Below are 12,827 nucleotides of genomic sequence, written 5' to 3' on the forward strand. Positions count from 1 at the left end.
TGTCGATGCTTACATGACTGGATTCACGCAAGTGGTACCGTAATGAGAGAAACTGTTTCACAATAGTGCGATCGCAAAGATGCAAAACGCTTTTACACTCCTCACTGATCGCGGCCGGCACGTCTGCTCCTAATGCTGTGCATATTCTCTCTACACTGTCCTTCCTGCCATGCTGAAACAATACAAAAGATGCACTCAGATCAAACACATGCGATACTTTCACTAATTAATGTACACATATAAAAAGTGAAATTTTATTCACATTTAAGTAAAACACATAAATTCGGGATTAAACCTATGTAGACGTACCTTACTATGGTACAGCTACCATTAGATATACAACTTTACTCAACGGCAACACAAAAAAGAGAATTTTCGTTTGTTTTATTACCGTATTTATAAAAAATTACTGACTGAAAAATGTGTACAGTATCTCCCACAATAGCAAAAGAGTGCCCAAGCGCTCACGTACTTCTAGTGGGCTGACCGCACGTGGAAACAATAACAAGCAGAAAGCTAGCTCAAAATCCTGCGTTTTGCGGATGTGCGCACATACCTACTGCGCATGTGCGGATCCACGGCGGAATAGCGCGGTTCCTATTTCTCACCCGGCGGATAAACCGTCTGCTGAAATCACAGCTTCATCTCTTCTGCCTCTTGGTGGCAGGCTGTCCACACATAACTTGAGCACATTAGGTGTGTCGTGCAACGAGGCTTTATGTTTGGGGCGATGCTCACTCACAGCGGACTTGGTTGGTTGTTTTATTTGGGTGTATCGCGGCACACCTGACCGGAAAAGAAAACGGTAATTATTCGATTTTACCAGTATGACACAAAACGAACACTTTAGTCCATAATTCTGTATCGTTGCACCAACACCAAGTTTCTAGGACTGTGTAACTGAGGAGTTTATCGAAATTAAAATGTTGGGAGCCGGCCGCTGTGGCCGAGCGGTTCTAGGCGCTTCAGTCCGGAGCCACGCTGCTGCTACGGTCGCAGGTTCGAATCCTGCCTCGGGCATGGATGGGTGTGATGTCCTTAGTTTAGTTAGGTTTAAGTAGTTCTAAGTCTAGGGGACTGATGACCTAACATGTTAAGTCCCATAGTGCTTAGAGCCATTTTAAAATGTTGGAAAACCTGATAAACCGCGGCGGATATTGTTTAAATGTTCAAATTTGTGTGAATTCCTAAGAGACCAAACTGCTTAGGTCATCAGTCCCTAGACTTACACACTACTTAAACTAACTTATGCTAAGAACAACACACACACCCATGTCGGAGGGAGGACTCGAGTCTCCGGCGAGAGGGGCCACGCAGTCCCTGACATGATGCCTCAAACAGTTTGGTGTCCACCACTCAGTTTATTGAGATTTTGCCGACCCTCTCAGCCATCAAAGCTCGGAAACAGTAAAGAGAGCGTCCGTTCCAGGGAATATTAGTACGGACTGTGAAAAACAAGGGGCATCAAAGACCTTAGAGGACGTTTGGAATCGAACAGCGGTGCAAGACGGAACAAAAGTTGACACTAAGGTTGGAGTCCACACGGCGAGTATACAATCAGCGCACCTCACACCGCGTAAAAAGGACGACAGGGGCGGTCCTCGAAATATTGCAAATAAAATGTAAACTACAGCTCGTCTGTGTACCCGGATGCGCACCATTAGTTATAGTGTGTGATGATGTTAAAATTTCTTCTCTTTATTGCTGGTGAAAATGATCCGTATTTATGTAGATATGACGCTACTGACTGTTGCTACACAAAGAAAATTCTCAGTTATTCTTCTGCTTTTCTCTTTCTCCTCATTCCTGGCGATAGATTTTCTTTCATCTGTTTATCTTTTTTAGCAATACATCAACAGTGGGAGGAAAGAGTTTCCTCTTTCACTGTCTGATGGTTCAAATGGCTCTGAGTACTATGTGACTTAACATCTGTGATCATCAGTCCCCTAGAACTTAGAACTACTTAAACCTAACTAACCTAAGGACATCACACACATCCATGCCCGAGGCAGGATTCGAACCTGCGACCGTAGCAGTCGCGCGGTTCCGGACTGAGCGCCTAGAACCGCGATCACTGTCTCAGTCATTAGTTTCCTTATATCAGATATCACTTACGTTTTTAAGATGTCTGACGTGCCCAAATGCAACTACAGTTCGCAATTACAGTTCGATCATACCGTGTTGCTGTTTCTCCTCGCTGCCAAATAAGCAGGTATTTCCGTGTGGACTTAACGAGCTGCTAATGGATCACGTAATTACGATTGTTGTTGACGTTAGTCAGAAGACTGGCTTTAGAAACCTCTGGACGCTTGTCTGTTCTGTGCAAGTGTCTGAGTTTCTGCCTTATTTTTGCTGCGTTTATACATCTAAACGTGGCCGGCCGGAGTGGCCCCGTGGTTCTAGGCGCTACAGTCTGGAACCGCGCGACCGCTACGATCGCAGGTTCGAATCCTGCCTCGGGCATTGATGTGTGTGATGTTCTTAGGTTAGTTAGGTTTAAGTAGTTCTAAGTTCTAGGGGACTGATGACCTAAGAAGTTAAGTCCCATGGTGCTCAGAGCCATTTGAACCGCGAAAGGCAAAGGTCCCAAGTTCGAGTCTCGGTCGGGCACAAAGTTTTAATCTGCCAGGAAGTTTCATATCAGCGCATACTCCGCTGCAGAGTGAAAATCTCATTCTGGAAACATCCCCCAGGCTGTGGCTAAGCCATGTTCTCCGCTATATCCTTTCTTTCAGGAGTGCTAGTTCTGCAAGGTTTGCAGGAGAGCTTCTGTAAAGTCTGGAAGGTAGGAGACGAGATACTGGCAGAAGTAAAGCTGTGAGTACCGGACGTGAGTCGTGCTTCGGTAGCTCAGTTGGTAGAGCACTTGCCCGCGAAAGGCAAAGGTCCCGAGTTCGAGTCTCGGTCGGGCACAAGGTTTTAATCTGCCAGGAAGTTTCAACTACAAAATTTGATTTTTTTTTCTAAACCTGAAGTTTAAAACGTAACAGCTCATTCATTTTTTCATAAATTAATGAGATTCTAGATTTCAGACACCTGTAAGTATGGTTTGTATGCTGTGCAAAGTTCATCGAACAGTCTCTCTTAATTATGAAGAAAAGTGTACCTATAGCAACCAATGTAGCCAATAGTAAGTGAAAAAATGATGAAATTTCACATCTAAAAAAAATTATTTTGTTATGTTTTTGAACTTCGGCTGCTACGAGTGTGAATCCTGAATTCTTACTGGTCATGCTGACAAAGTTTTATGAATTTACTTGTAAAAGTATAGACAGTGAAAATTAAAATGTCCCGTGGTGCCTCTCCTGCTCCAAGTCGGCCCGTTTGACGTGTTACCCCTCTTAATGGACTACGACCATCTGGACATTGCTAGCGACGTTTCTTTATAGGAATAGGGACACGTTTGTGACTGCTCTACGTTTCAGTATCTGTATAAAATTATTATGAGACAAATGAAGAGTGGAAATAGAAAATGTAAGCGGATCTTCAAAATTTAAAGACATGAGGTTTTTGTTGCAACTACCAATGACCTCTTGACACTTATTTCCACAATGCACGTGATCTTGGCAAAACAGTTTCAGATACATTAATTGGTGTGGATAAAATATTGAAACAGGTTTTCCTGTACAATACGTATCTCCCTTCAGCTCCTGCTCCTCCTCCTCCTCCTCCTCCTCCTCCTTCTCGTGAAGAATTCATTGACATACGTAAGACCACAATGCAGCTTCTTTATTACGTCCACTGCACGAGTTTAGACAGTCTCTCTTCAGCGAGTAAACTAAATCGGTCTCCCAGCGAATCGTGTAAAGCGACTGACGCTGGAAAGCCAGCATTCGATTGTGCAGACGGGACCGATTCATTCCAAACATATAAACACTACAACAAGAAACTATTAAGGGAATTGTGTTTTGGTGTTTGGAAGTTTATAGGAAAGCGAGGACTAATCCGCAGAATCTTCGCACAAACAATAGTGCCTACACGAACCGCTCGCTTAAATGGCCAACAGAGAACGCATTGGCTTCATCTGCTTCCGTTCTGCAGGCTACTAGGCGCCAGGATGCTGCGAACCGCGGCGCTGCGCTGCCTCTTCTGGGCGGTGCTGGGCGTCCAATGGGCGGTGCGCGCCGTCGTCTGGGCGTGGTCGCACGTGCTGGCGCTCATGACTCCGCGTCGACGCCTCCCGCCCCCACAGGACCCGCTGCTGCTGCTGCCCGCGACCACGCTCGCCGCTCGCATACGCTCCGGGCAGGTAACCAGCGACATTTATTTCCACTCTAGAGGTTACGTTAACTAAGCGTTACTGGTCACAGCGAGTCAAGCTTCATCTACCGTAAACCTTCCTGGCAGATTAAAACTGTGTTCGGGGTCGAGACTCGAACTCGGGACCTTTGCCTTTCGTGGGCAAGTGCTCTACCATTGAGCTACCCAAGCACGACTCACGCCCCGTCCTCATAGCTTTAATTCCGACAGACCTCGTCTCCAACTTCGCAGAAGCCCTCCTGCATACCTTGCAGAACTAGCACTCCCGGAAGAAAGGACATTGCGGAGACATAGCTCAGCCACAGCCTAGGGGATGTTTCCAGAATGAAATTTTAACTCTGCAGCGGAGTGTGCGCTGATATGAAACTTCCTGGCAGATTAAAACTATGTGCCGGGCCGAGACTCGAACTCGGGACTTTTGCCTTCCGCGGGAAAGTGCTCTACTATTGAGCTACCCGAGCGCGACTCACGCCCCGTCCTCACAGCTCCTATGGGCGCTATCAGATTAAGCGCCGTTACCAGACAATCTTCGAAATTTGAACGGCTTCTTTCTCGTTCTACAGCATCAGAAGCGGATAAACGTCGGTGCACTGTGATTAATCTTTCTGACAAGGCGTTGGATGGGCCCACAGTGGCGGTGTTGGAGAAAGGTTTAAATTTTTCGCTCACTCCCAAGAGACTTCCTGTCACAGAGTTCATATGCTCTGTATAACAAGCAGCACACAGCCTACCCGAGGATCAAGCAGAGGAAATAAGGCAAGAAGTGTCGCACACATTACGTCGGGATCGACGACCGCGGGATAACATCTCTTCAGCAGAGAGAGCAGCCATTCGTTCCCTAAGGAATGATGATGAAGTAGTAGTTTTACCAGCTGACAAGGGAAATGCCACGGTTGTAATGACGCGGGATGATTGTGTCCTAAAAGTGGATTTACTACTCAACGACCCGCCGTACAGAAGACTATCTAGTGACCCCACAGAAAAGATAAAGCGCAAGACACTTTCACTGTTGAAAAAGAGTTCGTGTCGGAAGATTTACGTAAGAAACTTCATCCTGGTGCTGCCGTTCCGCCTAGGTTGTATAGTCTGCCTAAGTTGCATAAGGAAGGGGTTCCTCTACGCCCTATTGTTAGTAATTTGGGTGCACCCACTCATAACCTGGCAAAGTATTTATCATCTGTTCTCAGTCCATTTGTTGGCAAGTGTGGACACCATATCTCCAGTTCGGTGGATTTTATTCGACGATTTGGATCTTTGAAGTTGAGTCCTTCAGATCTGTTAGTGAGTTTTGATGTGGTATCCCTTTTTACACGAGTTGCTCTGGAAGAGTCCCTTAGTTTGATCAGTGAAAAACTGGATGAAGAGCTGGTGAAGCTTTGTCGTCATTGTCGTCATGTGCTGATATATTTTTTATTTAACGGTAACATTTTTGAACAGAATGACGGAATGGCTATGGCTACTCCTTAATCACCCATAGTCGCCAATTTATTTATGGAGGACTTCGAGGATATGGCACTGAGGACTTCAGCTTTGCAACCAACGAGCTTCTGGAGATATGTGGAAGATACATGTACCTTTTCGTCTGGCCACATGGACGTGATGCTCTTAATAGATTTTTGGACCAATTTAACTGTCTTCATCCCCGCATCAAATTTACTATGGAGGTTGAAAATGATGGGATGCTTCCATTTTTAGACGTTATGGTTTATAAAAAACCAGATGGTACTTTGAGACACAGTGATCACCGAAAGCCGACGCACACAGATTGGTATCTGCATCCTAAGAGTTGTCATCCACCACACCAACGCAGTGGCGTCCTTAGGGCTTTGGTATGGAGAGCATATGCCATTTCCGGCGCGGACAGCTTAACTTAAGAACTTGCGCATTTGATGGCTGTTTTAAAGGAAAATGGATACTCCGAGAAGCAGATTCGTCGGGCCATGGAGTTTAGACAATCTCCGGAGGTGCATGAAGAGGAACATAGATCGGTGGCCTTTCTTCTTTATTCTGGAGGCATATCGTTTAAGATTGGACGAATTTTAAGGAATTTTAACATTAAGACTGTGTCCCGTCCACCTTCTAAGATTAGGGCACTACTCGGCTCTGTGAAAGACGATTTGGGGCTTAGGAAACCCGGTGTGTACAAAATTCCATGTCAATGTGGGAAAGCTTACATTGGCCGTTCGATTCGCACAGTGCATGACAGGTGTGTGGAACATCGCCGTCATACAAGGCTACAACAGCCGGAAAAATTGGCAGTACCAGAACACTGCTTAAATGACGGACCCCGTATAAATTTGATGAAACTGTAGTAGTTGCCAACATTTCCGGTTTTTGGAACAGTATCTATGAAGAGGCGATTGAAATTAGGTTGGCGGATAATTTAATCAACAGAGACAATGGGTTTCCTCTTAGCAAGACGTGGAATCCTGTATTGTCTCGCATCAAAACTGAACGTTCTTCGGTGCGGCCCTGAGTGCGATATATCGTTACCAGCAGTGTTCCACTAAGGGCGGTGCCACCTCCCTGTCTTGGAGGGCAGCAACCGTGTACTGAACGGTGGCCTATATAGGACGTCGATTTGCAGCCTGGCGCCAGTTCTCAGTGGGACTCATCAGCAGAAGCAGCATTTTCATGAAGATGACGACTAGTTGGATCGCCGAAATATCGAGTCAAGTTGATTTTAAGATCCGGCAGCAAACCCGAAGAGACTTTGAAGACTTATTACGCCGGGAAAGCCTACGCAATCACGTAGTCTAGTGTGTTGTGGTGTTAATTTTGGAAATCTGTGGTAAGGTCTTATGGGACCAAACTGCTGAGCTCATTGGTCCCTAAGCTTACACACTACTTAATCTAGCTTACACTAATTTATGCTAAGGACAACACACACAACCGTGCCAAAGAGAGGACTCGAACCTCCGACGGGGGGAGCCGCGCGAACCGTGACAAGGCGCCCAAGACCGCTTGGCTACCCCGCGCGCCTACACGTGCGGCGGAAATTCCCTTGTCCTCCTGCTGATAGTCTCCAACCAACAATGCGAGATGACACAGAATGTTGTAGCAGAGAATCTATTACCTGTTATCAGATCGCAGGCTCAGATGTGAAGGGATTACCATGTGCTTGGTGAAAAATAAGACGATCCTCCCATGTCGTGTACAGACGTGGTCGACTGGAATCTTGACATCCAGTATGCCTGCTCTCACGTTCCCATACAGTGCAAGATCGGGGAACTGTCAATTCTCAATGCCCCAGAATCTGAATATTACGTGATTCGAAGAGACGGCCAAATGGAAACGCAAAGTGAAACACCTGTCAAACTCTGTCGGATGGTGATAACGCTGTCTCAATGGGTGCGCAGCATCTATGTCATTCAGACTGATCACTCAACATCTGACAGTGTTCACGCCCCTTACGTAGCCTAGCAGGCCTGGTAACAACACTACACACGAACGAACAATACTAATGCACAACAGTCACAGAGAATTGCAGCTCCAACTATTTACGCACCCGCCGATGGTGTGCACGTGTAACTAGTTACATTGCCATCTCACCATGACATCTGGGTGCTTGACTCTTTTGGCAGACAGTGTTTACACGCCCCAGGATGATTCCACGAGTAGTCTGGGTTAGGAACTGCGCAAGAACTACTCACTTTAGCCACGCATGTCTGTCATCTCACAGTCCGTGTTACGCATGGAGCAGGCTGCTAATGGTCTGCCCATTGTTTCCGTCTTCTCCTCAGTGGAGTATAATGGGTTGTCAGATTCCCGTAAAGTGTGTGATGTTGCTCCATACTGAAGTGACGAATGGGATTCCACTCGCCTGTCCGCGAGGATCCCACTATGCTTTTCTCTGTGTTTATACGTTTTCGTGAATTTTTACCTGGAGAATGTTAATGTTCTACCTTTACAGTGGATGCCTGGTGTGCTGCCATTGCTTCCAGAGTCATTTTACCCTCGACTTCTTGGGTCTCCACCTTTCAATGATGGTGTGGTGTAACAATTATGTGACGTTGGATATTACCCCATGGACAGCAGTATCTAGAGCGATTAGGGCTTGATAGACTTGGTGTGTGTCAGTAATCGCGTTGGTATCAGGGACATGAATACCAAGCAATTCCATAAACAGCTCAGTTAGTGCGCTTGTCGAGGCTGTGGTGAATATCTTGCTTGATTTTCTTCATACTTATATGATCTGAAGATGGGTGGCCAGACATAAATCAACTAAAGCAAGGCGACGCATAAAAATCACCTTTGAAGATTACAATATTTCACAGTTGCTAATAATTACAGCACATTTCTAGCTTATCAACAAACTCGTCGTATGTTTCAACGCTGGCTGTGTCCAGTCTCCTGCATACAAGATAACTTCACCAAAGAGCAGAAAATGCATTGAAAGCAGCCAAGTTTTGGAAAAAGTAATATGGTGTGTATAACACACTGACGAAAAAAATTACAGTAGCAAAAAATAATTAATACAGAGTAAAGAAATTTCAGGAATACATTTGGCTAGATAACATATTTAAGTGATTAACATTGCAAGATCACAGGCTAATGTAACCGCGAGATAACGCATTAAAATGTGAAATGCTGGTACATTAATAACCGTTAAATCACCGGAATGCTGAATGAAAGCATGAAAATGTGCATGCAATTTGTTGTACCGGTGCCAGATGTCAGTTTGTTGGACAGAGTTCCATGCCTGTTACAGTTAATCGGTCAGTACAATACAGGGACGGTTAATGGCGGATCTGTCGTCCGAGGACGTAACATATGTGCTCGATTGGAGACAGATCTGATGATCGACCAGACCAATACAACATGCTGACACTCTCTAGAGCATGTTTGGTTATAACAGCGGTATGTGGGTGAGCGTTGTCCTATTGGAAAACACCGCCTGGAAAATTGTTCATGAAAGGCAGCACAACACGTCGTATCATCAAATTGACGTACAAATGAGCTGTAAGGTTACCTCGGATAACCACGAAAGTGCTCCTGCTGTCATACGAAATCGCGCCCCAAACGATAACTATAGATGTAGGTCCAGTGTGTTTATCACGCAGACAGGTTGGATGGAGACCCTCAACTGGCCTACTTCTAACCAACACATGGCCATCACTGGCGCCGAGACAGGACCAGCTTTCATCAGAAAACTCAACTGACCTTCATCTTGCGCTCCAATGAACTCACGCTCGACTCCACTTGTCGTAAACGACGGTTGTTTTGGGCCAGTGCAATGCACGATACAGTGCGTCTGGCTCGGAGCTGTCCTTGAAGTAACCGATATGTAACAATACGTTGTGCCACTGTGGTGCCAAATCATGCTCAAATTGCCTCAGTTGTGCGACTGGATTCGTGATTTCCTGTCAGAAAGGTCACAGATCGTAGTAATAGACGGAAAGTCATCGAGTAAAACAGAAGTAATATCCGGCGTTCCTCAAGGAAGTGTTATATGGTTCAAATGGCTCTGAGCACTATGGAACGTAACATCTGAGGTCAGCAGTCCCCTAGAACTTAGAACTACTTAAACCTAACTAACCTAAGGACATCACAAACATCCATGTCCGAGGCAGGATTCGAATCTGCGACCGTAGCGGTCGCGCGGTTCCAGACTGAAGTGCCTAGAACCGCTCGGCCACAGTGGCCGGTGAAGTGTTATAGGCTCTCTACTGTTCCTAATCTATGTTAACGATATAGGAGACAATCTGAGTAGCCGTATTAGTTTGTTTGCAGATGATGCTGTCATTTACCGTCTTGTAAAGCCATCAGATGATCAAAACGACTTACAAAATGATTTAGATAAGATATCTGTATGGTGCAAAAAGTGGCTATTGACCCTGAATATTCGCGCCCGGGTTCCCGGCTTCGATTCCCGGCGGGGTCAGGGATTTTCTCTGCCTCGTGATGACTGGGTGTTGTGTGATATCCTCACGTTAGTTAGGTTTAAGTAGTTCTAAGTTCTAGGGGACTGATGACCATAGATGTTAAGTCCCATAGTGCTCAGAGCCATTTGAACCATTTGACCCTGAATAGCCGGCCGGAGTGGCCGAGCGGTTCTAGGCGCTACGGTCGCAGGTTCGAATCCTGCCTTGGGCATGGATGTGTGTGGTTTAAGTAGTTAGGTTTAAGTAGTTCAAAGTTCTAGGGGACTGATGACCTTAGAAGTTGAGACCCATAGTGCTCAGAGCCATTGGACCCTGAATAAGGAAAAGTGTGACGTTATTAATCAGCTAAATTTCGATTACGCGATAAGTCACACAAAACTGAAGACTGTAAATTTAACTAAATACTTAGGGATTACAATTACAAATAACCTAAATTGGAACGATCACATAGATAATACTGTGGTTAGAGCTAACCAAAGACTGCGATTCACTGGCAGAAATCTTAGAAGGTGCAACAGGTCTACTAAAGAGAATTCTTACACCACGCTTGTCCGACCTATTCTGGAGTATTGCTGTGCGGTGTGGGATCCGCATCAGGTGGGACTGACGGATGACACCGAGAAAGTACAAAGAAGGGCAGCTCTTTTTGTATTATCGCGAAATAGTGGAGATAGTGTCACAGACATGATACGTGAATTGGAATGGCGATTATTAAAACAAAGGCGTTTTTCGTTGCGACGGGATCTTCTCACGAAATTTCAACCACCAGTTTTCTCCTCCGATTGCGAAAACATTCCGTTGGCACCCACCTACATAGGGAGAAATGATCATCATGATAAAATAAGAGAAATCAGGGCTCGCACAGAAAGATTTGAGTGCTCGTTTTTCCCGCGTGCCGTTCGAGAGTGGAACGGTAGAGATACAGCTTGAAGGTGGTTGATTGAACGCTCTTCCAGGCACTTTATTGTGAATAGCAGAGTAATCCCGTAGACGTAGACGTACACGTAGACGTAGACGCTTCTGCAGATTAAGTACGATGCACCAGACTCATTCGCCGAACAGGATGGTCTTCCCTCTCGGTAATGCCACGTGTCTGTCTGGAGCTCGGTCTTTTGGCGACCGCACGTTATCGTGCCCACCGCTCACATAAATCATCTGTAGTGGCGCACTTTTCTGCCGAGTCTTTCTGCAGTATCACAGATGGAACATCCAGCTTCTTGTAGCCGTATTACTCGCCTTCGTTAAAACATAGTGAGGTGGTGATAAGGGCGTCTTTGTCCCTTAAAGGCGTTCTTGACTAACGTCAGCCCTCCACGTCCAATCACAAAGGTAACGAGCGCTCACGACCGTTACAGCCGGCGTTTAAAGCCAACCTATTTTGCAGCCTCATAGTGGCGGTACTAGTGGCATTCTAAATGGTTCAAATGGCTCTGATCACTATGGGACTTAACTTCTGAGGTCATCAGTCTCCTAGAACTTACAACTACCTAAACCTAACTAACCTAAGGACATCACACACATCCATGCCCGAGGCAGGATTCGAACTTGCGACCGTAGCGGTCGCGTAGTTCCAGACTGTAGCGCCTAGAGCCGCTCGGCCACTCTGGCCGGCAGTGGCATTGTAATGCGACTGGAATGAAATTTGAACACTGCTACCAACTTTCTTTTATGTCGCACAACTGCTTCTTTGTGTTTCGATTTATTCGATCAGTGTACTTCGCTCAAGCCTTTAACACAATTAATCAACAATCGGACTTTCACTATGTGTAAAGCTGCAGGTAAGTCGGTGTCATGATAGTGGACTAAAGACGATGGCTAAAGAAAAAAAAGGTAGTTCTTCCCGATGTGGTCACGATGTTGTTTTTACGATTTCCGAACAAAAATAGTTCGTGGAAAAACACCCACAAGGGCACGAGAGTACAAAGTGCCTCTATACGCGAAGCAATTACTCACATGTAAAGTGGTAGTTGATGCGACATTCTGGCGCTAGAAAAACTGCCGAACGTCTGAGCGACCTCGACACGAATGTGGGCTCGCGTGCGCGGCGCGCGATGAGCGGCAGCGTTGGAGTGACAGCCATTACTGGAAAAGCTACCGGCTTCATAGTCGAAGGGCATCAGCGCTACTGTGCGCAAAGCGCGGCCTTGTTATCCTATTATAACATGAAGAAAAGAAACCTGGTGCTACACGCCTACTCTGTGAAAGTCATCTCTTCCTTCTCTGCCAGCGTGTTCAGTGATCTAGGCGCGACTGCGCGACTGCGCGACTGCTACGGTCGCAGGTTCGAATGCTGCCTCGGGCATGGGTGTGTGTGATGTCCTTATGTTAGTTAGGTTTAAGTAGTTCTAAGTTCTAGGGGACTGATGACCTCAGATGTTAAGTCCCATAGTGCTCAGAGCCATTTGAACCATTTTCGTGTTCAGTGAGCTGAAGTCTGATTAAAATTACTTGATAGTTGACGCGATGGAGCTGTCTTTCTGCAGTCAGAGCTTTCAACGTCATGGGCGAATTGTCCGCCATTGCGAAATTGCCACAACAAATTGTCAGGCTTTTTGTCTGGCATTTTTTCTCGGTGTGTTGAGTGCCGAATTATGAGTCTGGCCCTTTTGTTTCGCATTTCATCAATCACGGTAACTGTGCAGTCCTAAAGCATCGACTGCACACACAGCAGCGCAGCACAGC

The 12,827-nt window shown here is 46.0% G+C and overlaps 1 protein-coding gene across 2 annotated transcripts in view; it reads left to right on the plus strand.

Moving 5' to 3' along the window:
• Nucleotides 1-12,827, plus strand: part of LOC126197644 (fatty-acid amide hydrolase 2-A-like) — a 189,194-nt gene that overhangs the window by 88,729 nt on the left and 87,638 nt on the right. For both annotated transcript variants that reach the window (XM_049934654.1, XM_049934653.1), the window contains one exon: nt 4,042-4,249. In XM_049934654.1, the coding sequence (XP_049790611.1) occupies nt 4,058-4,249 (192 nt within the window). In that variant the 5' untranslated portion in view covers nt 4,042-4,057. The remainder of the gene's footprint in view (nt 1-4,041; nt 4,250-12,827) is intronic.

Source organism: Schistocerca nitens, chromosome 1, assembly GCF_023898315.1.
Source record: "Schistocerca nitens isolate TAMUIC-IGC-003100 chromosome 1, iqSchNite1.1, whole genome shotgun sequence".
Lineage (NCBI taxonomy): Eukaryota > Metazoa > Arthropoda > Insecta > Orthoptera > Acrididae > Schistocerca > Schistocerca nitens.